The sequence below is a fragment of the Mycteria americana genome, chromosome 3 (genome assembly GCF_035582795.1).
Source record: "Mycteria americana isolate JAX WOST 10 ecotype Jacksonville Zoo and Gardens chromosome 3, USCA_MyAme_1.0, whole genome shotgun sequence".
In the NCBI taxonomy this organism is placed as follows: Eukaryota; Metazoa; Chordata; class Aves; order Ciconiiformes; family Ciconiidae; genus Mycteria; species Mycteria americana.
In genome coordinates this window covers 101,389,511-101,416,509 of record NC_134367.1, presented here as the reverse complement: position 1 = coordinate 101,416,509, position 26,999 = coordinate 101,389,511, and the positions used below count along the sequence as shown (strand labels likewise).

General features: G+C 39.2%; 1 protein-coding gene across 1 annotated transcript in view; it reads right to left on the bottom strand.

Annotated features, from left to right (window-relative positions):
• Positions 1-9,869: 9,869 nt before the first annotated feature.
• Positions 9,870-26,999, bottom strand: part of HAAO (3-hydroxyanthranilate 3,4-dioxygenase) — a 34,754-nt gene continuing 17,624 nt past the window's right edge. The window contains exons 6-10 of the mRNA XM_075497421.1: positions 26,843-26,886; positions 15,038-15,183; positions 13,809-13,877; positions 12,530-12,612; positions 9,870-9,948 (exon numbers count right to left, since the gene is read on the bottom strand). Coding sequence (XP_075353536.1) covers positions 9,870-9,948; positions 12,530-12,612; positions 13,809-13,877; positions 15,038-15,183; positions 26,843-26,886 — 421 coding nt within the window. The remainder of the gene's footprint in view (positions 9,949-12,529; positions 12,613-13,808; positions 13,878-15,037; positions 15,184-26,842; positions 26,887-26,999) is intronic.

Below are 26,999 nucleotides of genomic sequence, written 5' to 3'. Positions count from 1 at the left end.
GCTTGTTCTAGCATATGTTTCCTAACCTTACTTCTTCAAATCAGATAAATGAATGTCAGATTCTAATAGTGTGCATTTATTTGAGAAAGCAATACAATGTATTGAAGAAATCTCTTTTAGCTCCTAGTCCCCTAAAATATTTTTAGATGAACTTTTTTTTTTTCTTTAAGACTTCTGTATGCTGAGCTTTTAGGAATACAAATATGGGAGACACTACTGGCATTTGAATGCTTGCCATTGCTCTACCGTAGAGTCTGCTCTGAGCAGGTGTAATCTTTGCTAGGGCAGGGCCAAATCTAAAACATGGAAAATATGAATGGTATTTCAGTATCAATTTATAACTCTTTTTTGTTTAGACGATTAATAAACTAATCTTAGAGATTGCTTTGGACTACACTTAATTTTTAGTTGAATTCCAAAATAATGAGAAAGAAGTTAGTTAACTGATTTTTTGTTTTGTTTTGGGTTTTTTTGGGTTTTTTTTGAGATGTTCTCATTGCTCTCCAGTACTGTCTTCTCCATGTATCTAGATGTTAACATTGATATCTGGAAGCTGTTCCTTTTCAACAGAATGCAGCTAATAATGTCTGGTTTTCTAGCATTTCTGTAAAGACTAACTCAGCTGTAATAAGGAGTGTTAAAGCACCAAATGTTTTGTTCTTTTATCTGGAATGAGGTACGCTATTAGAGTGAAGTTATAACCTGCAGATTAGAAATGTCATATTGGAGTGTACCTTGTGTTAAGCAGCCTTCATGTGCTGATGCAGTTCCATCACTGTGTCAGGCTTTAGCTATAATGCCTATGTAGACAGAGAGCCAAATTGTCCTCTGTTGCAGTGCTGTGAGATCAGGGTACTTCCATTAGCTACATATTTACACAAATACAGCTGAAAATAGCATTTGTCCCAATACAAACACATGAGGAAATTAATAAAATGGGTTCAATGCAAAATGTTAAGAAATAATTATGGAAAATAACAGTTCAATGACAAAATACACAGGCTGTATAAAATAATCAGTAACACAGGTTTTCAAAATATTTTCTACTGTTTCTGTGTGTCTTGTTTTTAAGCAAGACGAATATTAGTACCTTTCACAAAGAGTATTTTTAATAGTCCTGCAGGGCAAGGAACTTGAAGATGACTGTTCATGTGATCATACAAACTGTGTTTATATCTGTCCAGCTCCCACTGCACTGATGTTGATGTCATGGAAATAGCATCTGTGACTAACTTGGTGCCAGCTGCAGCAAAGGCCAGTCTCAAATACGAGTGGAGATGGCACTAATGGCGGGTTAAAGCACACAGATGAGCAAGAATAGAAGTTTGCTTTGCCACTTGACAGCTCCCCCCATAGTAGATGAAAGGAGGACTTCATTCTCCTGAGCTTTCAGTCTGTCTCTCCATTCACTATACTCCCTTTTAAAATTGAGTCTGTTTAGCTTCCCCTGCCAGACACTCTGGCACAGTTCCTCAGGCACTTAAATATCATTGCGGATTTGGGCTTCCGAGCCTACATCTTATTTCCCTCTGAGGGGGAGGAAGCTTTGCAAGTAAAGTTAATTTTGCTATAGAGGAAATAAATGCCATGAAACCTTTCTATTAGATTAAAACTGATAATAAAAAACAACCTTTGGCCCTCCATGAGGAATGTCTGTGAGCTGCACAGCCCCACTGCCTAGGATGCTGTGAAAAGGCTGGGTTAAGTGGAGCATTTAGTGTAGTTGGCTTCCAGTGAAGCCCAGGATAGTTCTTCCCTCTTGTACGATCTGCTTTTTCTGTCCTCCAGCAGTATGTATGGAGTGGATCCAACCTATAGAGAGCACAGATGTAGCTGCTCCATAAAAGCTTCTGAAACATCCTCTGTCTGACATAAATAAAAATGACCTTTAGTATCGACCTCTATCTCTCTGACTGCCAATAATGGGCTAGTCGTGTTAAAAACGCCAAGCACACACAGTATGCTTGGCACAAATTTCACCAGTATGGGCAAGATACAACTAATTACTGCATAAAAATACTCAGAAGGCATATATAGGTGTGTTTGTATATATATATGTGTGTGTGTGTATATATAATATAATGCAATGGTATTTTGAGGGATGCAGAACACAACAAAGCAACATTTACATTATTGTGGTGTAGCAGCCTGATTCTGTTAACATACTGGCATAAATCAGGGCAGCTGCATCTAAAATGGCAAAGATATAAGTAGTGGCAAATTGCTTTCAGTGAAGAATTGGGTGTAAATTGCCTAGCTTGTATCCAAAAGATGGAATAAATAGCTTTAGACAACTGAACATTGTCATCCATATTGGAAATAGAGCCAGAGTTGGTTAATTTTCATTTTAAACTCTAAGTCTGATGGGATAAGGCAATCTGATTCCTGATTGCAGTGCTGGCATACAGTTTCCCAGCTTGGTTTAAAAGTAAAGCTAGTCTAGTAGTTTTTGGTGGATAAAAAAAATGAAATTAATTCTTGTCATTCTGTGAAGCTTTTACTCGTTTTCATTCAGTGTTTACCATTCTCCTCCTGAAGAGAATAACAAGATATCATCTGATGAAGGGACCTGCACATTGAATGTTTATTTGCCACTCAGTAACAAAGCATATAGAGTTTGAACTGTGTGGGTTGTTAGTCACCAGTATCAGGAAGCAATCAGTAACTGTTAACATTTTTCTCAGGTTGTCATAAACAAAGTTGATCTATTTGTGGTTCGACAATCTGCTGATGATTTTTTTCCCAAATCAAAATGTGTTGTTCACCTTTGTTTTGTAATGTATGCCAAGATGCTATAGACAGCTCAGATCAAAAACATGTTCAGGCAAATAACTGCCACTGGAACAATGGCTTTTGTAATGATATGTGCTTTCTGTCAGTACTTGCTTTTATTTTATAGAGTAATGTTTTCTGCAACTCTGTTTGGGGAGTAGGAATTATCTTCTAGCTTGCTAGCAACACTGTGTTGCTTCCTGCATGGCTCAGTTGATCTTGCTACAATAGTGTGGAGCTGTACCAAGAGGGGGTGGAAATGCCCCTAACAGCAGAGCCTGTGATTGGGATGTTCCTGCAGGACAACGAAGACTTGAGTTTGACTTCCTTCTCCTGTGCAGAGATGGGAGCTGTTCCTGCGGCTTCCGCTTCTTGTGAGACTGCCCTTTTCCTGGGATTACTGGGTAAAATGAGGTTATAAATCTCTGGCTGTAATTTGCAAGAAGAGAATGAGCTTTGCTCAGCTCTTGGAAAAAGTAGAGTACAGGGCCCTGTGGCTCCTCGATGGAGGTGGTGCTCTGCAGCACCCTGAGAGCAGAGCACGACAGGGTGGCATTTAAATGACCCTCCAGGCATTTCCTTGTGGTTCAGCCGTGGACAGCTGTGTGTTGTGTGTGCAGTTCTCTGCTCAGCACAGCAGTTATTGCAGAGCCTATTTGAGGTCCTCAAATCTGCCTTCTGCATGGAGTTCAGACACCGCCCTGGGGTTTTGGAGGAAGGGAGAGATACCAAAAAGCTAGGTAAGGTGCAATGACTGTATTTCAGGATCACACCCCAGTAGTGTTTGGAAATTGTGTGCTGACACTTTCAAGCTTCACTTCTACACATTGGCACATGTTTAGCTGCTTTATTCAATTGGATTGTCAAATTTATTTTCAAACCATAAAGCATATGGTTTGAACTTGTGGCCAACTTCTCATATAGAAGAGTTTAAGTCTTCTATGAGTGAAGTACAAGCTTCATCACCTACGTGCTTTAGTATTGCCTTCTAAGCAAACTAGTTTCCTTCAAGGGAAAAAACATTAAAACATCGTTAAATAATATTTTTTGCTATAGTTGTACAGCACTGCAGAAGTCCTATTTTTCTCTGACATTATAAAGATGTACCCAGATTCCTCACTGAAGCTCCAAATGTGCTTATGCTTAGTTTACTTTGTCATAGCCACGACATCTTTCTCAGTGGCTTATGAGATTATTATAATGTAATGTTTTTAGAACCCAAATAAATTATGCTGAAGTTGGGGCAAAACTATGTCCCAAACCAGGGACATAATTTTTTATTTAGCTGTGTAATGGCCATGTACATGCACCTATTTAGCAACTCTAAAAACACAAAGCAGTGTTCAGATATTCCAGCATGTGGTTCTGATGCAATTTACAATGAATTACCAGACCAAAGATCTTGGAGATGTAGTTATCCTAGAGCAACAGCAATTTAGAAAGAATTGTTCTACGATTTGCAGACCCCAAACTGGACAGCTGTCTGCAGAAGGGAATGTGATGTGTGCATTGGGATTGATTTACCTAATGACTTCACCATTTCAGGGCTTGTTTCTGGAAAGGTGCTGAATACAGTCTGACTTCATGTGTGTTGTCGTGGTTTAGCCCCAGACGGCAACTAAGCACCACGCAGCCGCTCACTCACTCCCCCCGCGGTGGGATGGGGAAGAGAATCGGAAGAGTAAAAGTGAGAACACTCGTGGGTTGAGATAAGGACAGTTTAATAGGGAACGCAAAAGCTGCGCGCGCGAGCAAAGCGAAGCAAGGAATTCATTCACTCCTTCCCATGGGCAGGCAGGTGTTCAGCCATCTCCAGGAAAGCAGGGCTCCCTCACGCGTAATGGTTACTTGGGAAGACAAACGCCATCACTCTGAATGTCCCCCCCTTCCTTCTTCTTCCCCAGCTTTATATACTGAGCATGACGTCATATGGTATGGAATAGCCCTTTGGTCAGTTTGGATCAACTATCCTGGCTGTGTCCCCTCCCAACTTCTTCTGCACCTGGCAGAGCATGGGGAGCTGGGAAAAAAAGTCCTTGACAAGTGTAAATACCGCTTAGCAACAGCCAAAACATCGGCGTGTTATCAATATTATTCTCATACTAAAACCCAAAACACAGCACTACACCAGCCACTAGGAAGGAAATCAACTCTATCCCAGCCAAAACCAGGACATGTGTGTATATATATTACCCTAGCTTTCAAGCTTCAATCAAAATTCCAGTAACATAAAAGGGAGAGTTTTTGTGCACTTCCACACTTTCTGGACAATCACTGAAAATATTGCTGACTGGATCCAGCGTAAGATCTTTCTGTACCAGATAGTGCTAGGACCTGTAGGTCAGGTATTTACTCTGAGCTGCAGGGCAGATATTAACTTTGTAGTCTTCATTATTACTTTAAAATCAACAGTTTTACTCTGGGTCCAACCAGATGATATTCTGCATACTTTAATATTGAAGAGTAGCTCTACAAGTACTTGTGTATTCAATCAGAAACAGACGAGGAGGTGATGACCTTCATTAGCCTGAAGTGTTCATTCAAGTGTACTCTGGATTATCAACTGAAAATAAAATAAATAAAAAGAAACTGCAAAGCCCTGAAAGGTCTGCATTATGAACACAAGCTGTTTTGGTAGGAATTTGTTAAATAGCTTAAGTAAATTTTCTTCCTTTACTTATATGCAATGATGGTGGGAGGGTTGCTTTCTGTGCATCTGTTCTATAAAATAAATGTATCTGGAGAGCTGAAATCAGAGTACAATGAATGTTTTTAACAGCAGAATTAAAGCATTTGTTATCTTTATGCAACAAGATCATAAGATTGGTTTACAGGTTTGAGTAAATCCTGTGTGTGTTTGAGGAAAGAGTTTACTACAACATACCTGATTTTACCAGTTTACTGATCTACCTAGTCTAGTTTTCTGCCTTGGGTAGGGTTTGTTACTTCAAAGGAACAAGCAAGATCTAAAAATAAAGCAAGCATGGAGGAAGAGGAGTTCCTCTCTTGACTTTTACAAGCTGTCAATTTATGCATTGCAAGATAAAATGTAGTTAGCATTAGATCATTATCTTGCCTTAACTGTTCTGTGTTATTTTTTAAAAAGAAAATTGGACAATCTTCAGCTCTGCTGTTGATCTGTGATATGTTTACTACATGGTCTGTGAGGGTCGTTGTTTTCCTCTTGTTGTTCTCTCAGAACCACAGACATATGTGTTTTGCATAAAGTTGCTTCTTATTGGTCTTATTTCAATATTATAGAAACAGCTGGTGAAGACTTAAGCTTTATTTACTGTACCAGGGTTATTTCTTTTTTTAAATATTATGATTACTTCGAGCAATACTAGTTGTTTTGAACTGGTGCTGATGTATAATGTAACCTTGTTAATCAACATATTTTTGTTATTGCCACATATTTAAGCACTTAGTAAGGAGAAATATAGTGAGACACTATTGATTTATTTCCATAATTCATGTAAGTCAGCATAGCTCAAAATAAGAACATAAGTACCCTATCAGGTCAGACCTGTCTAGCCTAGTAACAATAGGAGACACTAATTACTTTAAATATTTTTGATCTATATTGCTAATTTACATGAACTGAAAAACTGACTGTAAGATGTAAGTTACTTGCTCAATTTGAAGTACTATAATAATGCTTATATTGCTCATTATACCATTTAAATCCTAAAATAATAGAAATCAAAATATATCAATAACTAAAAAGGAGTGTTTTATCTTTCTCTTCACAAAATTTACCAGTTTTCTCATTGGGATTAAACATTTTAAAGGCACTGAACAACCACAGCCTCTCTTGATAGTTTACTCAACAACTGGCAGGATTGGACTGCATCACCTTTTCCCATTTGAAGTGAAGGGGAAAGCTCCTGATGACTTCCAGGATAAGTGAGATTCAGGCTTGGAATAACTCTCTGTGGGTGCCTGTAGGTAGACTCAAACTCCTTTGTGTGTGTTTCTAAGTCAATTCCAGCTTATGATTACAGACAATCCTGCATGTGTTTAAGGTAATAATTCATTTATGAAGCATGGTGCAGGTATGGCTTCTGGTCTGAGTAGGCTTTATTGTAAAACTGCTTAGAATATATATTTGTATAAAGACTTTGCTTTTGAGTCTCGGAGAAACAGTGAGCAACATATGGACTGTCTATGCAAGACTAGTAATGAGGTTAGCACAATCCTGCCAAAATGTAGTAAGTTTATTAAGTATGAGGTGACACAATATCTGTATGATTCAGATGGAAAATGGGTGCCCAAATCAGGGTGCAGGTGCACCTTGTATAGAAAGAGCTATAAAGAAAAAGTCACGTATATGCATAGGACATGGTTTTGTGCTGGTGTGTGGTCATGGACATGCATGTCAACACGAGTGTATTAGGGCACTCTGCAGACAACATGCCTAACTAAGCCTTTGCCTGAGCCTGAAATCCTTCATGAGGTAAGATTAGCACTGGAGTCCCCAGACTGTTATCCCAACAACTCTGGTGCCAAAGTATCTACAGAGCTGACCACACGTACACAGAAACAGCACCTAACAGCTAAAAGGACTCCAGGAACCAAACTTGCATCTGGCCAACTTCCTCATAGGCAAAGGAGCATGGGTGCGTCTAATTATAAAAGTACCATTGTTGGGACAGTTTACAATATATATAATACGGAGGAAGAATAAAGCACCTGAAAAAGATTTGCTGACTGATCAGGAGCCTCCTGGAACTATTTGAAGACTTGGAAAAAGAGAAGTTGCAGGTTTCTAACACCTTGGAAGGAGTCAATGACAAGTTCTCTCTGTGCTCTCATTTGTGCTCTGGCTACCAAATAATTATTGAAGGGGGGGGGGAATAGAACAACTGAAACAATTCTCAAAAAAGACACTAGAACATTAAATTGTCTTCTCCCAGTACTTGGTATCTAGGCCTTTTTATAAATCTTCTCATAGTGGTTTGATCCAGATTCTTAGGCATAGTTATGGGACTGGACACCTCTTACCTAATTTTTAGATGACAGCAGCTCCTCAAAAGAAGTTAACTGACTACCTGCTCAGCCCTGGTTTCTGAGCATGGGCAGCAGCAGAACTGCAGGTGACTGAGCTCTGGCTTAATGCTCTTGGTCTGGTTCTTGCTCTGATTTGAGGCATCTAGCACAGGACTTTTGTAGAATTCAGGTGTTCAAGCACAAGTTGTCATAATAGGACTTCATCACAAATATGGAGCCTGTATTTTAAATCCTTGAGTTTCTAAAGCTGGGAGGTGTCTAATCCAGAGGTGCCTTAATTTTTATTCTGAAATTTCCGTGGCTCACAGTGCCTCTGGATGGATGAAGAGCTGTGGATTATTCTGGACATTGTTCTATGTGTTGCTATGCTTTATCCACTTATCTTTCAGTGTGAAATATAGAAACATTTCTGTGATATAAAGTAAATCCTTAAGTAGCACTGCAGTGGTTAGCCCTGAACTGATGGACTAAAAATATAACACTTTGGTACCCTAGATCCCTCAACCATATATGTTCACTCAGGGAGCAGGCAATTCTACAGACACACCAATACCACTGATAATCAGGTAAATGACTCCCTTGTTCAAAGGGAGTGTTATAGCTCCTTTTCATGTGTGATCACCTACACCCATAAAAGCCTTAAGGACTGGGCTCAATTTCTCAAATTACGTCCCCTGTTATTAGGAGGATGTAGCAAAGTTCTGCTGTATGCTTTACTAGAAAAGCTAGTGAACTTAAATACAAGGTGTAGATTAAAGCCAAGCCATCTGAGTCTTTCTCATCAGAAGAATGAACACTTGAATAAAACACATGACATCTCAGGTTAATGAGTTTTGTAGGTGATAGATATATTAAAGAAATATTTTCTGAACTTAGAATTACAAAAAAAAATCAAGAAATGGTAACTTTTTGCTTTCTCAAACACATAATTGATAATACCTGCAAACATTTAAGCAACCTGTTTTCTGATGTTAATAATGTGAAGGACAACATGTATTTAAAAAACAAAAACAAACACCTGTCCCCCCCTCCCCTAACCAAAACAAACAAAAAAACCCATCTGGAGAGTTCCTGGAATAAAACCAGGAAAAGATAATTTCACATTTTCTATTTCTGTAAGAAACCTCATTGTTCAAAGAGAAGCAGCATTTAGTAGAAACTATTTAGTAGAATTTAGTAGAAGCAGCTCCCTTGTCTCCCAACACACTTCTTAGGCTACTTTGACTTGAGACTTCTGCTGCACAGGAACATCCATGTCCTGGATGCTCCTGTGTTAGTCATATTGCTGTGCTATGTTCTTGATAGTGTAGTGCATAGGCAGCATCCAGCATGGTATGTGTGGCATGTTACTGATAACTGTGATTGATACTGCATTGTTCTATTTTGTAAACTGATAATAAGTTACCTGAAGCAAGTACAGTGGTGATCTAAGTAATGCTTGATGTTGTTGCAGGTACTGCTTCCCCCCTTACTAATGCACAGTCCTCTCTTTCACAAAGCACTGAGATCCCTGAGCAGTGCAGCAGATACTTTATTTTGTTTCTTAAAGGGTGTGTTAGCCAAAGATCTTAGAAGATCTGTGAGGTACTGCTGATTAAAGATCCCCTATTGGGGGCTGGGTAACTAACATTACACCCAATTTATTACAAATGACAAAACTGAGACAAAGAAATGAAGACTGTTACCTAAGTAGGCATATCGGTATCTCTCCTATCTCCCTTTCTACATCTCGCTGCAGAGACTTGCATTTGAAAAGCCTTTAACTTATTCTAGATAGTATCATATATTATTATATAAGTAATCCTGCTACTTGGATCTGTTTTCATTTCCTTTCAGATAAGAACTTTTGTTCTGTTTGTTTTTTAAAAAAATACTGATTGTAGATTTTGCTGAAACTTTAACTACTTTGGGGAAAGAAGTTTCAACTGGGCACAGGACTTGACTCCGCTTAATTCAGTGTAATCTTTGTTAGATTATTCAAATATGTATTAGACTAGTCAAACTTCCAGGCATTCCAACTAAAAGATCATTAAGATAAGGCAAGTAGGTTAAAACTTAGTTATCATCAAAGTCAACTGGCACAGGAGCTAGGTATAAGGCTGCTTGCGTTGTGGATCCTGAGCAATGCAGAGAGCAACACATTCTTCTACTCTCTTCCAGCAGTACCTGGAAAAATAGAAAGAGAGATGATCCGATGTGTATGGGGGGGAACCGCACACTCAAACCAACTAAAACATTGACACTACTGAAAAGCAGGGGAAAACAAACAAGTTCTGTTCCGATTACACTTGTTCTCTTTCCATATTGGTATATCTTGTGATATTTCAGGAATTACTCTTCACCATCACCATCAAACATCATGACATGGTGGGGAAGAATGTATATCTACTTATGGATTAACCAAGGGGGAAGGCATCTATTCTGATCTCGGTGACAGGATTGGAACAGAATTACCTCAGTAGAGATATTATTTTAATGAAATAAGTATCTACAAATTCAATAGTATTTTTCTTGTGGTTGTCACTTTTGTATTAGCTGTTTCTGTGCCAGTTGCAGAGATCATAGAATGGTTTGGCTTGGAAGGGACCTTAAAGCTCATCTAGTTCCAAGCCCCCTGCCATGTGCAGGGACACCTTCCGCTAGACCAGGTTGCTCAAAGGCCCATCCAGCCTGGCCTTGAACACTTCCAGGGATGGGGCAGCCACAGCTTCTCTGGGCAACCTGTTCCAGTGCCTCACCACCCTCAGAGTGAAGAATGTCTTCCTTCTGTCTCATCTAAATCTACCCTCTCAGTTTAAAGACACTACCCCTTGTCCTATCACTACATGCCCTTGTACAAAGTCCCTCTCCAGCTTTCTTGTAGGCCCCCTTCAGGTACTGGAAGGCTGCTAGAAGGTCTCCCTGGAGCCTTCTCTTCTCCGGGCTGAACAACCCCAACTCTCTCAGCCTGTCTTCACAGGAGAGGTGCTCCAGCCCTTCGATCATCTTCGTGGCCCTTCTCTGGACTCGCTCCAACAGGTCCATGTCCTTCTTATGCTGGGGCCCCCAGAGCTGGACGCAGTACTCCAGGTGGGGCCTCACAAGAGTGGAGTAGAGGGGGAGAATCACCTCCCTCGACCTCCTGGTCACACCTCTTTTGATGCAGCCCAGGATATGGTTGGCTTTCTGGGCTGCAAGTGGACATTGCTGGGTCATGTTGAGCTGCTCATCAACCAACACCCCCAAGTCCTTCTCCTCAGGGCTGCTCTCAATCCATTCTCTGCCCAGCCTGTATTTGTGCTTGGGATTGCCCTGACCCATGTGCAGGACCTTGTACTTGGCCTTGTTGAACTTCATGAGGTTCTCATGGGCCTGCGTCTCAAGCCTGTCAAGGTCCCTCTGGATGGCATCCCTTCCCTCCAGCGTGCTGATGGCACCACACAGCTTAGTGTTGTTGGCAAACTTGCTGAGGGTGCACTCAATCCCACTGTCCATGTTGCTGACAAAGATGTTAAACAGCACCAGTCGCAATACCGACCCCTGAGAAATGCCGCTTGTCACTGGACTCCACTTGGACATTGACCTGTTGACTGCAACAATTTGAGTGTGACCATCCAGCCAATTCCTTATCCACTGAGTGGTCCATCCGTCAAATCCATGTCGCTCCAATTGGGAGACAAGGATGTCATGCGGGACAGTGTCAAATGCTTTGCACAAGTCCCGGTAGATAACATCAGTTGCTCTTCCCTTATCCACCAAATGGATGGCCAGAGATCAATCAGTGTGCAAGTGACGCATACGATAAAAGGTGCCTCCTGTACAGGTCTGATAAATGTCTTAATCTAATATGAACTGTGCTGGCAGATCTCTGCATGTGCATCATACCATGATTTTGAAAACACATGCTCATTGATTGGGCTGCAGGACTGGGAATTAATTTAAGACGAGTGATTTCACAGAAGTGGTGGAAGTAATGGTGAAGGGATGAGGTGGCTATGTGTTGGAATCACAGGTGCAGAGGACAGTTCTGTGCACAACTGGATGGTTTCAGCTCTTTCAGCAAATGTTTCCAGTGCTGTACAAAAGGTGCAAATGTCAGCACTACTACTTATTAGATTTTTTTTCCTGTAGGAAAGAACGCCATTTTTATCATCTGCCTATAATCTACTGCATTGCATTACCGGTGAGTATACATCATCCTTCAACTTCTTCACAGTGGGCACTTTATCACCTTATGGCACTCTTCACAAGAGCTGGCAAGTACTTTCCCTTTCCGTTCTCGTTGGAAACGATTTTCACTCTTTTTTCCTTTACGTATATCACGTGTGTCATGATTATGAAACAGCCATATGCATCCTACTCCAGGAAGAGAGCTGTGTTCTTAGTCTGAACCCTAAATCTTGCTGCACTGATGTTGATTAAGCCTGGTCTGAAGCTTAGAGAATCTGCTGTGATTGCCAACTGGTGTATTCGTGCCATCTACCTTTAGGCATGGTCTTTTGCATGCTGCTTTTTCTTGGTAGTGTTTATCTTTTTTATTTACCCCACCCTTAATTGTAAGAGGTGAACTAGAATGAATGTCTGGCTTTGTTTCCTCCTGAAGACACTTCTGCCCTGAGGAATCACAGAGGCTATTGCAAATCCTGCATTCACAGACGCTGTGTTTCTGCACCAGCTGATGCCCAGCCTTGTGTGGACCAAATACATAGAATTTATTTTGTCAGAAGCTGGGAAATCATGCATTAAAGCACTGTTCATCTCTACTCACGTAGACTGGGCACGGACAAGTAGGCTGTCACCAGCAGATAGAGTCAGGGTTTTGCCAACCATGGTAACAGTAGATGTGCCCTCCTGAAGGGAAAGAACAGATAACCAGCTTTAAATTTTCCATGTCCTGTCACTAGCAGAAAGAAAATGCTACAGGTTAAGTATGGAAATCATTCCCACTGAAAGAGGACTTCAAACCTGCTCTGTTTCATGAGGCCTAGCTAAATATTCAGCTGATCTTCCCTGTCTGACATTATTAGCATCAATAAAAACATGCTTCATGGTTCATTGTTCACCATCATAAAGCAGCAACCCATTGCTTAACTCTTGGGGGTACACTGCTACCAATCTAACTTAGCAGCCTGCAAGTTGGTACAGCTCTGGAAATTACACAGATAACCTCCTGGAGTACTTCAAGCTCCTCTTCTACTTTTCTGATTCATAATATCTTTTTAAGTCTTGAAAACCAGTTCACAAGTCAGCAGGGAGCTGACAGAAATCACTAATAGGAGTCCATCCACACTGGAATGGACTCATCATTATCTTGTCAAGCAGAGGAGCCAGGCTCTTGCTAGCAAGCAGGGACTTGATTGCATAAGCTGTTGTAAGCTGCAGTATAAACAAATGTCTTTCAAGATTATTATGTCTTTAATTGGTATTTGATAGTCCCCATGAATTTCAACAGAACAGGAACTGATAGAAATATCTGCCTCCCAAGCTAGGTGACTTGTATAAATGAAGACTAGCTTTTCTCTGTTTTGTTTTTTTTTTTTTTTCCCTTGGGCTGCAAGTGTTTCCTAGAAGCCAGTTGAATGAAGGGCATCTGGACTACCTACCGCTGTGCTTTAGTATAAACAAGTTCTCAGTTAGATTTTTATTGGCTTAGTCTACCTGATTCCAGTTCGACTTCAGTATGAGGACAAATGCTTCAAGGCAGAAGTAATAGGTGATGCTTTTTTATCACTCAGAGGCATGCTGATGTATTTACAGGCTATACCCTAGGTAGGGCACATTAAAATCCCTACCAAGACCTGATGAAGGATGTCAGTATCTCTGTCCTCAACATACAAGATAAGACTCTTTTTAGAGTGGCAGTAGTTTACAGTTATTTTTCATCGCAGTTTAAAGCTGAAGGGTGGTGCCTGTTGATGATCTTTTCTATGAGAAGGAAGGTAATAATTTTAATTTCTGTTGCTGGTGCTAGAAGGCTTTATTACTGTTCAGTCTGCTCTGAACTGAAATATGAACTCATCGGTTAACAAGTGTGAATTGTCACGTACCAGCTGCCATATCCAGATATCTGAATTCTTTTTACTTTTCTCAGTAGTTCCTGGTCCATAAGCTATAACCTTTGGAGAAAAAAAAATAACAACAAAAAAACAGGGAAGAAAAGTAATGGATTCATCCCAGTGACCAAAGTGTACATATTCATCTTCCTACAGCATTTAAAACATTCTATTTTTACAGAAAAATGTTCATAGAAGATGACGTTATTTTTACAGACATTAAAATTCACATTACGTTTGGTATTCTCATATTGATTCCTACTGATAAAAAGGGAACTGATCACACCTGCCACTCCTTATGCTCCTCTGCATCCTCACTTATCTATTCCTTCTGCCTCCTCCCACTCTCAGCTTTGCATCTATATCCTTCCTGCTTCTGTTCTTGGAACAGGCACTTCTTCCTCATGAACTCTGGGCCCTGTCAAGAGCCTGCTGAAGTAGAAAAGATTCTTCCATTAACATTAAAAAAGCTGCAGACTGGACCTTATTTTTCTCATTATCTGCCCTTTCTGTGTCCTTCCTGACAGTCCCACACTCTCTGTCACTTTGCTGTCAAATGTATTGGATTCTTCAGAGTGTGACTCCAACTAACCCAGGGAAAGAATATGTTTTGTAAACTATCTTGCATGCAGCACAGATATCGAATGGTGACAGTTTCATTTACACCCAAACTAGACTGTGTTTGACTAAACTGAGAAGTGCAATGCTTTAGCAAAGCCCGGGCTCTCTGGTGCTGTCCAGTTTTCCTTGTTTCCACTTTGTGTAGATTGAGGGGGAGGAAAAGAAAGTGTATTTACACACCCAGATTAGACGTGGCACCAAGAATGCTGTTCAAACATATAGGGAAGCCAAACACACTTGTGAGTAGTATTTGCATCACGCTGGTGTTTCTGATTTGGGAAATATAGGAGGGTAGGGGGGTGGAGAGAGTGAGCTGTTTTAATCCCAAAGGAAATGAATGGAAATAAGTTCAGGTTGATTCTGTGAACAGAAGTATCTGAGCTAGCAAGCCCCTGCCCTAAGCTAGTCAAATCAATGGACAAAGACAGGCACTTCCGAAGGGCAGGGCAGGCTAAGACTGAGTTGTTCTGTAGGGGTGCGTAACTTTCTCTGCTGACTACGTATTGTTCCCAGGGCTGGATTCACTCAGTCTGAACAGTAGGCACCTGTTATCTGTATCTTTAAAAATATCTCTCTCTCTCAGAAAAATTAGACCTCCTTACCTCTGTTTCAAAGTTATCTCCAAACATACTCAAGGATTTCTTCTGTTTTATTTCACCACGATGATCATTTAACCAGCCTTGGAAGGAAAATGGCTCCATAACAGAAGTGGAATTTAGTGGGAAAGGTGTTTCTTTCAGTAGTTCATCTGTAAGGAAGGCAGAGGGCTATCAGTGACGCTTGCTTCCCTTGATCTTTGCAAACATGTTACCATAGTTTACAGCTTTGATGGGTTCAATTTACAGATATTATCTAGTCAAAAGTCAGTTGTAACAGCGAACAGTGCTATGGTCATTATCAGGACTTCTTACCTGAGGTTGTAAGATGCATGTATTATTTGGGTTTCTTTACGGAGTTGCTTCTTTGAAGCTGTTGTCAGAACTGTTGTGCACCCACGCTTGTTAAAAATGCATTCAAACAGTATGCAATAGACTACCTAGTTCTTGCTGGCATATTCTTCGTTCTCTTTCAGACCAGCTTTTGCACTGGTCAAATCTGATGTATCATCTCTGAGCCTTTGCTGAGTCACCCCTTACGTATCCCCACATAAGTGGAATTAGGCCCATAGAACCAGCTTACTCTACATCTTTCATGTAGTTAGTACTGGTTTTTATGTTTCTTCTCCCCTACGTGTTTTTAGATACACTGACCACTGTGGAGCAAACTGGTTATCACAGCCCTAAATTTAACAAAATGCCTTTTTTGTGGTGTTCCTGGAGTTGTAGCTGGATTTAATTTCCAGTAATTCTCCTTCATAACGGATTTGATTTAAAATAGCTGGAGGACCAAATGCAGTTTCAGTGCAGCTGGTGAAATTCAAGATTTGTGCTGTGTGTTGCTGGTATATGAAATTAGCTTTAGTTATTTATCAGCTCACAGCAAAGTGCAGAGACAGCACAATTGCCTTGGTGATCTTAAGTAGTTTGTTCTGAGATGCTATGGGGGAACACCCATAGAGTAATTTCAAGTAATAATGCCAACTAGATGCAGGAAAAACTCACTAGATGGCTGTCTCCCAAATGCATTGAGGTAATAAACTCGCAGCCAAATCCTAGTCTCGGTACTAGTAATAGAGTAGGTCTTTTTAAAGTATTAGTGTATTCATTATGTGGTTTCTTCTGGTTCTTTTCTAAAGCTGCATTTCACTGCTCTGCTGTGTTTTGAATGTATCATTTCTGTTTTTCATGGAAGACCATTTTGTATGCAGTCTTTGAACAATATGTGAGAAGGTTAGTGTATCCAAGGGATAGCAGTGTACTGAATAAACTACTGCTGTTATGTAGATACTACCAAGTATCTACATCCATCTCCAGACAATCTGGATGGGATGCTAACCCTTTTATTGTAGAAACAGGTTTTGCCATTCAAATTTCTTCTCCATTATATTAAATTATATGGAAGAAGACAACATGTTTCTTGAAATTATTTGTCTCAGCAATGCCTCTTTCAGGACATACTGAAAGCAATCTGAAGAAATCTGCAGCAAAAGAAGGAATTTTTGTTTGAAAGCTTTTTGCCTTCAAGCTTTTAAAAGAAAAAAAATCCTACTTTTACATTATTTAACTCAAATAGTTGACACGCTTTTATTGAAAAGCAGCCTCCTCCAGAGAAATTAAGAAGCACCAGAAGGAAAAAGAAAATCTTTACATTAGATCTATTCTAATCTGGGCCTGGAAACATTAACAAGATCTAGTATAAACATCCTATATTTTATTGCTCGATAACACTAAAAAGTAGTGTTAAGGTCACTGGTGATTTATTTTCACACTGCAATATGTCTGATATCCCCCCCCCCCCTTAATTTTCACAGGTTCATCAAACTTGCTTTGGAGGTAATTAGGAATACTTACACACTTTGTCCTTAAATTATAGATATGCTCAACTATAGCTGTATTGGAAAGTTGGTTTTTGGCTAGGGAAAGATAAAAAATAAGGGTCTAAAATATTATGATATATATTCACACACAGCAGAGGAGAAGAAAGACATTTTGTCAGAAGGTACTCAGTGCAATTAGTATTCCAATAGATTTTTTAATATTTTTTTTCATGAATAGTACCAATCTTTACCTTCTAAAGTAATATGAAGATGATAGAGGTTTTTTCTGTTATTGGAATAAAACAGGTCAGTCTTGAATTTAGAAAAGCCTTTTGGAATACAAGGAGAGTTACCTATTAGTAGGGCTTTCTACTAAAATGCATGTCCTAGTTGAGATAGTTTAAAAAACAAGCAAACAACAAAACAAACACCCACCCCCACCCCCCGAAAAAAAAAACCCAAAACGGTATATAGCACCCGGTAGGGTAAGAGACACATAGCACTAAGCCATGGGTATCCTGCTCACCTCAAGGGGATACATCTTCTCCACAGGTTAAGAATTCCAGCATCAACCTAGCAAGTAAGTTCAGATTTCATATGCTGGAAAATGGATAGCAAAAAGCTGACTCTCTAGGTGGGCACTGTGATGTTTTGGGCAAGCAGAACTATGAATGCTCCCCATGAGTTGCAAGGAATTCGGGGTACAAAAAAGCCAAAGTACTTGCTTGTGTTCTGACCAAGAAGCAACACAAATCTGACAATGAAGAGTAACTATAAACTTCTAAGTTTGTAGCTTAGCTTCTGTCACTTACTCCCCGTAAACATAATTTTGCTAGTTTTCCTCTTTCTAGTGATCTCTGACTCCAGCTGTCCTGATCAACAGGGACAACACACACAGGACAACAGTAAACAGTGACCTATGCATACTTAGGGCCAAAGTAAAGTGTAATAACATCCTACACTTACTATGGAGCACTGTCCTTTTTTGCTTGTGATGTACAGGCACTTTCTAACAGTTTCATTTACTTCCAAGTAAAGGTGGACTTTTTTTTAATTTAGACTTTAAGTTCTTCAGGACAAGAGCTGTCTTTTGATACTTGTCTTGTCAGCGGGCCCTGGTCTGTGATGGGGTTTTAGCTTATTACTAATTTTGACGTGAATGACACTTGCCCAGGGGCAGCATAATGGCCTTTGAAAACTGAGTCTGCACGAAATGAACCTTTAGCGTGATCCAGTACGATGATTTGATTACCTGGTACTGCAGAACAAATGAGAGAGCACTGTGGTGATGAAGTACATGACATATATCTGACATTATTAATAGCCTACTTGACTGAGTCCTCATTTAACCCCAATACTTTTCCCTTGCATGATGCTGAAGACTGCAGGTGCCCTACCAGTTGTGAACTTGAGCTAACAAGCTATGATTAGGAAGATACAATATTTTGTCATCCCACACACATCAGAGTCGAAGCCTCGTGCTTCCAAAGGAACTGAGTGTTTCTTATCAGGCTAATGGCTTATATTTAGATATTGTTGCATATACTTCTGCTTAGCCTGTACATCAGCTTTCAACAGTATCTCAGGAAGTGTGAGTTGGTGTGTTTCTGGAGTTCTTATGGTCTAGTAATGCTGTGAGACAAGGACACAACGTGTTTAATGATGGTAAAGGTTGCATTATGCCAGCAAAATGCAAGAAGATGGCAATTCTAAGCTAGTCAGCTAAAAGTCTTGTGTATGTATCTCCAAGTAATGTATCACTAAGTGGAACATCAAATCTAATATTTTCTTACATGTTCAGGAGATCCATTTAAATAGTAAAAATATTTAAATATAGTTCAATAGTAAAGTCAATTTTTGTAGATCATTGCTATTAAATATTCATATCATGGCAATGTGTTCTTTATGGGTTTTATAGCTCTCTTCAGCTTTAAATTAGAATGTGATGACATCATGTTAAGCTGAAAAATACATGTTTACTGAATGAGTTTGTAAATATTTAAAAAAGGAAATCACAGGTTTTAGAGGAAGTTGATTTCAGTTAAACAATAGAGACTGTACTGAGACTGAGAACATGAAGCTGCGCAAAAATGGAGAACAGCTTGCAAGAAAACAACCAGGGAATGTACAGGTAGTTACAGTCTCAACAGAGACCATCTAAGGAAGAGTTTGAACTTGCTGGGAGTATTGTACTTCTGATAGCAATAAAGAGGACAGGTAAAAGGACTGCCACTGGCCTACCAGGTTTATGTGGGTGTATTTGCTTACCCCAAACTCTCATGTTACGTGGAAGCTCCTCCTTCCCTACCCCAGTGACGTGCCTAAGCTTTCTTGTCAAGAAATCAGACCTTCTCATTCTCCCAGAGTGTTTCTTGAGCCCTACTATCCCCAAGCTCTTCCCATAGCTCTCTTGCAAACCTTGTTTCTTCGAGATTTGTTGCAAAGGAAAAGAGCAATAAAGCACATGAAATACAATATATTGAAATAGTGTCAACTATCAAACTGATTACATGTTGGCTTTATGAAAAACTGTATTTTTCAGTGACATGCCATCCTTCACTTCTAGGCAGCACATTCTAGACAGAACAATCTTCAAATCTTTAAATCACCGTCTATGTTCTTACTAATTATGAAAGCCCGTCCATTCTAAGTCACTGTGCTGCCTCAGAAATGTCCCTGCATGCTGTGGCCCCATCTCCACGCAAGGACGTGAGAAAGTCCCTTACAAATGGTGTCTCCCTCTGTAAAAGCAGAAGACATCCTTATCCAAAGTGAAGCAGTTAGATCCTCTTTGTTTTGTTATCCTTTAACTGAGCCTAAAATGGTCCAGACTAGGGATAAGGAGCTCACAAGTTATTTTAGAATTATGTATTCATATATTTCTGTCCACTTTCTAATTATCCCTTCCATCTCTTAAAGAATACTATATCATAATGAATAGTTCTGATGTGACAGTTTTGCAGCATTTCACATCTAATTGCCAATGCCAGCAATAATATATACCCTGGGATGTTTTTCCCGTATGTGCCTACCTAATTCCTATGAAAAGTCTGCTTTATTCTCAATGTTAACAGAAATGTCAGTGAGACTAGTAGGAGTTTAATATCTCTGCAAATAAAATGTGTGGACTGAGGGATGTAATTTCGGGCATCTGGGTTTGAAAAAAACAAGTCGTTAGCTCATTCCATATAAAAATCCAGAGTGAAAACACTGATGGTGACTGATTACTTTGGGGGTAGTTGGTTCATTTCACTGTTGTTGAGTGTAGATGCAGAAACATTTAGCTGAAAATACAGCACTCACTTGGTGTAATCATACATTTCCCTGTGTAACTGTATTTGGTTTTGTAGCATGCCCTGAGAATTGGCATGACTGCTAATTTATGACTTGTCCCTGTAATTATTTCTAGGCACATTTTTCTTTATGTCATTAAATCTATGCTGGAAACTAAACAACACATTTTTTTTCCCTAATTGAAACGAAGAAGTTTGATGAGGAAAGCTTTGAAAAATATTTTTGTAATAAAGAAATACAGCCTCTTCAAAAGGAGATATCACCAGCCAGAAGGAAGGGAATAAATTAGAACAACAAAATTGCAAGATTTAGGCCATAATTCCGTTTAAAGGCTCTTCATGATACAGCCAGGTCACTGTAATTAAGAGAAATACTGACCACTGTTCCAATCTTAAAATCAGGAATCTTAATTTTTGTTCCTGAATCTGCATTTTATATGACTGTGGGCATTTCATTAATCGTCTTTGTGCATAACTTCTGCTTCCATAGAAGAGGAATAGGATATTTCATTGCAAGAAGTGTTGAGACCTCACTACATTTGTGAGACAAGGATTTGTACAGCACGTGTGAGCTATTACTACTAAATAGCCTTAGAAACTCTAGTGAAAATGTCAGACTGACTCCATTAGTGATTTTTCTGTTTCAGATGTTGCTGTCTTGGGAGCATTTAAGAGTGTAAGGAAGAAAAGCTACCTTATTAGAGAAGACATAACTGCTGTGAAACTGTTCTGAGCTTTAGAGCTCTTAAAAATATTAGATTTTTTTCACTGAAGTCTGAACAGAAAGGAAAACAACTTTATAGTGCATTTCTTCCAATTTCCCTGATAGGTTTATTATATACATTATGTACTAAAGGTCAGTGGTGACTTGGTTCCCATGGTGAAACGTTAGGAGAGCTCCTGGAGATTACAGTTTGTTCCGCCTCTCTTTGAGGAGGCTCAGCTGAGAATATTGTGGGAGAAGCAGGCTTCTTCCTGGAGATGTTTTTGGTTTTTGTTTGGTGACTGTTGTCATTAGCAGTTCTGGGCTCTGGGAGCCTAATGAACTTCTCGAAGCGTTCCTGGCTCCAGAGAATGTGCAGCCTGCGGTCCTGGGTTTGGATGATTTGTTGTAGTTTGGAATTAAAAAGTTTAGTAGAAGTTTTCATATGGCAAATTATAGCAGCCATTCTCCAGACATCGTAATTCTACTTTATTTGTGTATTAAATGTTGCTGACTTAGGTTGGTTCACCTGAGCTCTTCACCTCCAGTACTGGCTATATACTCATTGGGGACTGGAGTAGTGTGGAAAGTTGTTAAATATGAAGGGAGGGGAAATGGATGAAGCCAGTGAGAGGTTGCGTGGTTATACAGGATTGGAGGTGTATATTAGATGATTCTATTCCTTCTTCCACCTACGTACCCTTTGCAGTTCAGGTGGGCTTCAGGAGAGATATGAACATGACTTGGAAGTTACTTAAAGCATTTAGGTATGACAGGATAAAGATGAACAGTGTATTTATGTGGGCATCTTTGACAGAATAGAGACAATGAGGATGATATGAAAAAGGAGTAGATTCAAGTTGTTGATAAAAGTTATAGACACAGTGTCTCAGAGAACTGTACAATTATGGTGGGTCTAGACAGTTTAAAATGATTGACTCTCTCTATCGATTTGAATACTGTTCTGTCCTAGAGACCTCCTGGTGGCTGTTTGCAAAATAAATTCCCTAGAGGAACACTCCTTAATATTTAAATGCTCGTATGCTGTTTCTTTTAATACAAGTACTCAAAGCAGAAAGAAATAACATATTATAGAAGAAAAGGAGCAATCTATCTAGATATGTCAGAACTTAAAAGATGAGAGAAAAGAGAATCAAATATTCAGTTCTCTAAACAGCTTCATAGCAAATAAAACTTATTTCAAAAATCATCATTCTTATTTAAAAAAAAAGTGATAATATCTTTAGAATTATTTCAACATACCTACAACAGAAAGGCACAAATATTTATAGTTACTTTAAGTTCAAAAGAATGCCCCTATATTTGCTCCAGTGCAAATGAAGACAGAATTTATTTTTTCCTGAGGTAGTTTTAATTGAATTAATATTGCCCACTATCCAGTTATCTTTATTCTTTAGCTTTTTCTTATTTTCAGTTATTAACACTCTTCTCTCTTCATCTGCTTGTTTTTATACACCAGTGAAACAAGACTGAACAGCACATACTGTCTGCAGAGGTTGCACTGGATTAGCTACAGAGGATGACAGTATAGAAGCTGATTTTTATAGAGCTGAGCTCAACCTTATAACTTGCTTAGTAGCACTACTGAAACCAGAAAACATTTGTGTATAGACCATGCCCTAGGCTGTACGGTATTCCTACTCCAACTGACAGAAGAAAGCACCCAATTTTTCATACTCCTTCAGATCCTTAGGTGTTGTCTGCTGTGAATCACAAGCATAGAACTGTGCTGTATTCTAACAATACTAACCAGATTTTAAGTCCAGACTGTAAATTACCCCAGATACACCTAGAATCGATGAAATTTTTGCCAGTGAAATCACTACAGGACTGGTTTTTGTATTATGTATCTGTATGTCCACTGACAATAAAACTCTTACGGGAATTAAAATTTCATTGATAATTAGATTAATTAATTTGGATAAACAAAAACCTGACATTCCACCTATGGCATTAATGTTCTTAAAGATAATTTTTAAACAAGCCTAACTTAGGAAAAATCTTTTCTTGCACTTTTTCCCATCAAATTTCACATAAAAGAAGCCTGGGTTATTTCAGTAAGCGTGGCAGGATAAACTTTTGAACTTCTGGATACTTTTGTGAACAATATTCAGCCATCACTGTTTACTAGAACTGGGGTTTTTCTGTCTGAAGTGTCTCTTGTCCTCTTGACTATAAAATTGTCATGAAATGGAAACCTTGAGAGAATCTTGCTTCCAGTCTGATTCAACTGAAAGCAGCAAGAGTTGTTTTGATAGCTGTGATTCCTCATGTCAAAAATTGTGTAAAGTAAACCAAACCAACCTATCTTGAGTGTTCCATGTTTAGACTATATCCCAAATATATTCACCCTTATTGATAAAAGGAGGGGAGAGTTTTCTCAGGCTTTATTTCTAAATGTGGTAACAAAAGAGGCTAGTAATTCAGTGCAAAACAGTTCCAGGGAAGATGCCTCAAGTAAGGACTGCATGCAATACATGTTTCTGATTGTATTTCACCTGATGGTACTTGAGTCCCTCTTCTAAAAATATATCTTTTTAATAGCTACTGCTGTCTCTTCATATATTCTGAGTACTCTGCTTTCAGAGGGACTTGCCCTACCGTTGGCTGAGCCAGAAACCATAAATAAATCAAGAAGTCTGGACTTAGGTATTTTTTTTGGTGTGGTGTTTTTTTTAAAGCAATTGGAGCTTGATTGGTTCCATTTATAGCTTTCCTCTATGAGTGAGCTGCAATCAAGGGTTTCTTGCAAGATGTTTTTCTTCAGTTTTATTCCATTTCTCTCTAAAAAGGGGAGGCACTAGTTCAGGCTTATGTAGAGATGAACCTGAGAGTGCTTCAGCTGGCACTTTTAAACTGAAGGGATTCTGGATTTTCAGAAGAGAAACTGAAAGAAGAGGCTGCAACCCAGCCCTCTGCATAGGCCAGCTCAGATCTTGTTAAAATATGTCTTGAGTGAAACATTGTCAGAAACTGGTGGTAGCTTGTTATATGTTACAGGTGTCATGCTGGTTGTTGAATTCTACTTCTTAAGAAAAAAGAAAAGAGCTGCTGAGGAAATAAATCAAAAGCATTATTTCTCTATCAGTTGGGTATGCCTCCAGAAGGAACATATTACTATCTTACTCATATCGCAGTCAAACTTTGTTTGATTTTTTTTTTTTAGACACAAGTCTCACTGACAATTACAGAAGCTGCTAGCTAAAACTTCTGTAACTAAAAATCTGGGGTATTATCCTCATGTATAAGACATCACTGAGACTTTGAGCTTCTTATTGTCCATAAGAACTGAAAATTGGAAAAATGGAGCTGTTCCCCAGGCTGAAAGCCTGCCATGTAACTTTGTTGACTGCTTTTTGCTTATAGCAAGAGTTAAGGCAAGAGCATTTCAAATACTTGTTGTCTTGACTTAGTGGCTAATCCAAGAGGAGAATCCATTCAGGGGAAAAAGATGTATTGAGCTCTGAGCGAAATAACTACGTTTACTTGCTTCCTTTTTTTTTATCTTGAAAAAACCTTTTTTTCAGCTTTAATGGAAGTCCCTCAGGCCTTTTGGCCTTTCTACAGCTTTTGAATAAATTACCAGGAAAGAGCTTCTGTATCGGATTTATCAATAACGACTTCTCATAGTTCTGTGTTTAAAAAAAAAAAAATTGTCAATATGCATCATAGCTTCTGATTGATTGTCAAGTCTTTAGCTCTAATCTTCTGCAAAAATATTAACAATATAAATCTTTAATGTTCTTTTTTTCTGCACCGATATAATTTGTTACTGACGTATAAGCTCTTAGCTCAGACTGGTGAGGGATGCTTATTGGAAATCACTGTATTGAACAAGGATAGTATGTGTGAGATGATATTTTTTTTATTACAGCAGCATCTAGAGGCTTCATCTGAAATTTTATTTCCTCTGCTAGACACTGTATGAACATACAGTGAGAGACAGTACTTGCCCTACCTACACCCCCTCCACAAAAAAACCCAACAACAAAACAACAAAAAACCAAAACATCAACACCCAAACACATCACACAGGTGTCATGCTCAAATTAAAATAAACACATTTTGATGGTGCCTATAAAGAAAAGCAAGATCTTGGAGATGACAACACTTTGTTTGTAAGAAACACAGAGCCTTTTTCCGAGAGTACGTTTCCTAGTCAAAGAACCAATGCCAAAAGCTGGTTCAGCTGCAAGTCTTTCAGGCAGGGGTTTCTGACTGGCTTACCATCTCCTAATTGCAAGGGCTCGTAAGGTTGCTATCCCATATGTAGAACTCTTCTGTGAAGTTTTCATTTTGGTGATGATGATTTAGTCAACTATTTTTAAGAAAGGTGATGTTCATGCAAAAAACACGTTTCCCCAATTTTAGGATTTGAGTAAGAACTTTGTTCCATTAATGATTGAGACAGCAGGCAGTGACATTTTCATGGTGACTATCAAGCTGAGAAATAGGATAGATGTGGAAATAATGTTTCACTAGAACTTTTGTCCTAATAGAGTAATTCATAAAAATCATCTTACTTAAGACATTTGGGAATGAATATGGAGATTAAGGACAACTGGCTCCAAAAACTTCTTAGAGAGGGGAACTAAAATTTATCTTTAACTTGTGGCAAGAGCTATGGAATTTAAGTTATGGGTGTGACCGAAGGATGACATTCAAGTTCGTCATGTAGTTGTAAGAGTAGCATAGCTGGCTATTGCAGCTGTGCATGCGTGCACTTGCAGTGCACCTGAGCCATAAATTTCCTGGTTGGTGCAGGATGTTCCCCAGTCAGTCATCTGCATAGATGAGACAATAAACTGATTTGAAACAACAAACCTAGTCGAGCAATGGGGTTGACTGAACTGGTGGCCTTCACAACAGCATTTGGGTAACTGGTGCAGGAACTCTCCAGGTGGGAATCTCAGGCTGTCTTGGAGATCCCACAGGCAGCTCCTGCTGTGCTTATGCTGATTTGTGCTTTTCCATGTGTCAATTAAGAACCTGGCAATGTCATGGAGACTCTCCAGGTAGTGCCTGCAGCAGAACTGACCAGGTTGCATCCAACTAAAACACTGCAAATAGTCCAGAGAAACTGTTCCTGCAGGTGCAGAAATGGTCACATAGTGTAGTCTTTTGTACATAGTTAAGACAGGTGGGTGGTATTTTGCACGTAGGTTGTGTTAATCAGTAGCAACGGATCATGCACATGCTGGATGTTCATGCAGAGCTGTGGGCCAACAGGACTGTAAGATTTCAGCAAAACAAGTTTCCCGCTGAAGGTGCTGTTGCAAGTATCCTTGCAACAGACTTCGATTGCCATACAGAAAGCAACCATCATGTTTGAGAGATCTGATTCCTAAAGATACTAATAAATTAGTTTTCTTTAACAGTCACTCTCTCTATGTCCTGTCACTGTCCAACAGACTGAAGAGTGGAGTTACGACTGGAGTATCTGCTCCAGTGTGGAAGTTGCAATCACTATCCACAAACAGAGGCAAAACAAAAAAGAGGGCAAGACACCATGGAAATCAAATGTTAAATGGATCAGACCCTACGTGAACTAAAAGTATCTGTCTTTCTCTAGGTGTCCTTATTTCCCAAGAGCAGATCACAGTGTATAGTTATAGGTAAAGGAGTACAAGTAGGTATAGAGTGTGTAGATTCAACTCGCAAAAATCTCGTTCTGCGCAGTCAGAAATGAAATTTTGTTAGTATAAGATTTGAATGGCATGCAAGAATAGAGATGTTGAGATTTCGCACTGTACAGTTACCTGATAGGTCATTACGATGGCATCACATGAACAACCAGGATGCTGTTAGTGATCATGTATATGGATTTTATTTGTGGTTGGGGTAATGAAAGGAATTACTTCCAAAGAGGAGTTACTCCCAATCAGAAAGAAAACCAGAAACTTTATGGGGAGAGAACCATTGCAATACATTGCGATACAATAATTGTTCTAATTCTGAAATTCATTTCCATTACCTGGATTTGGTTTTCCAGTTTGATATTGTCTTGAATTGAAAAACCTGGAATAATAAACATTTAAACACCAGTAAAAAGTCATGTTCTGTAGGTTAACAAAGACTAGGCAGTAATACTGGTCATTAAGCTTTGTGCTGAGAATGGATATGCCAGATCC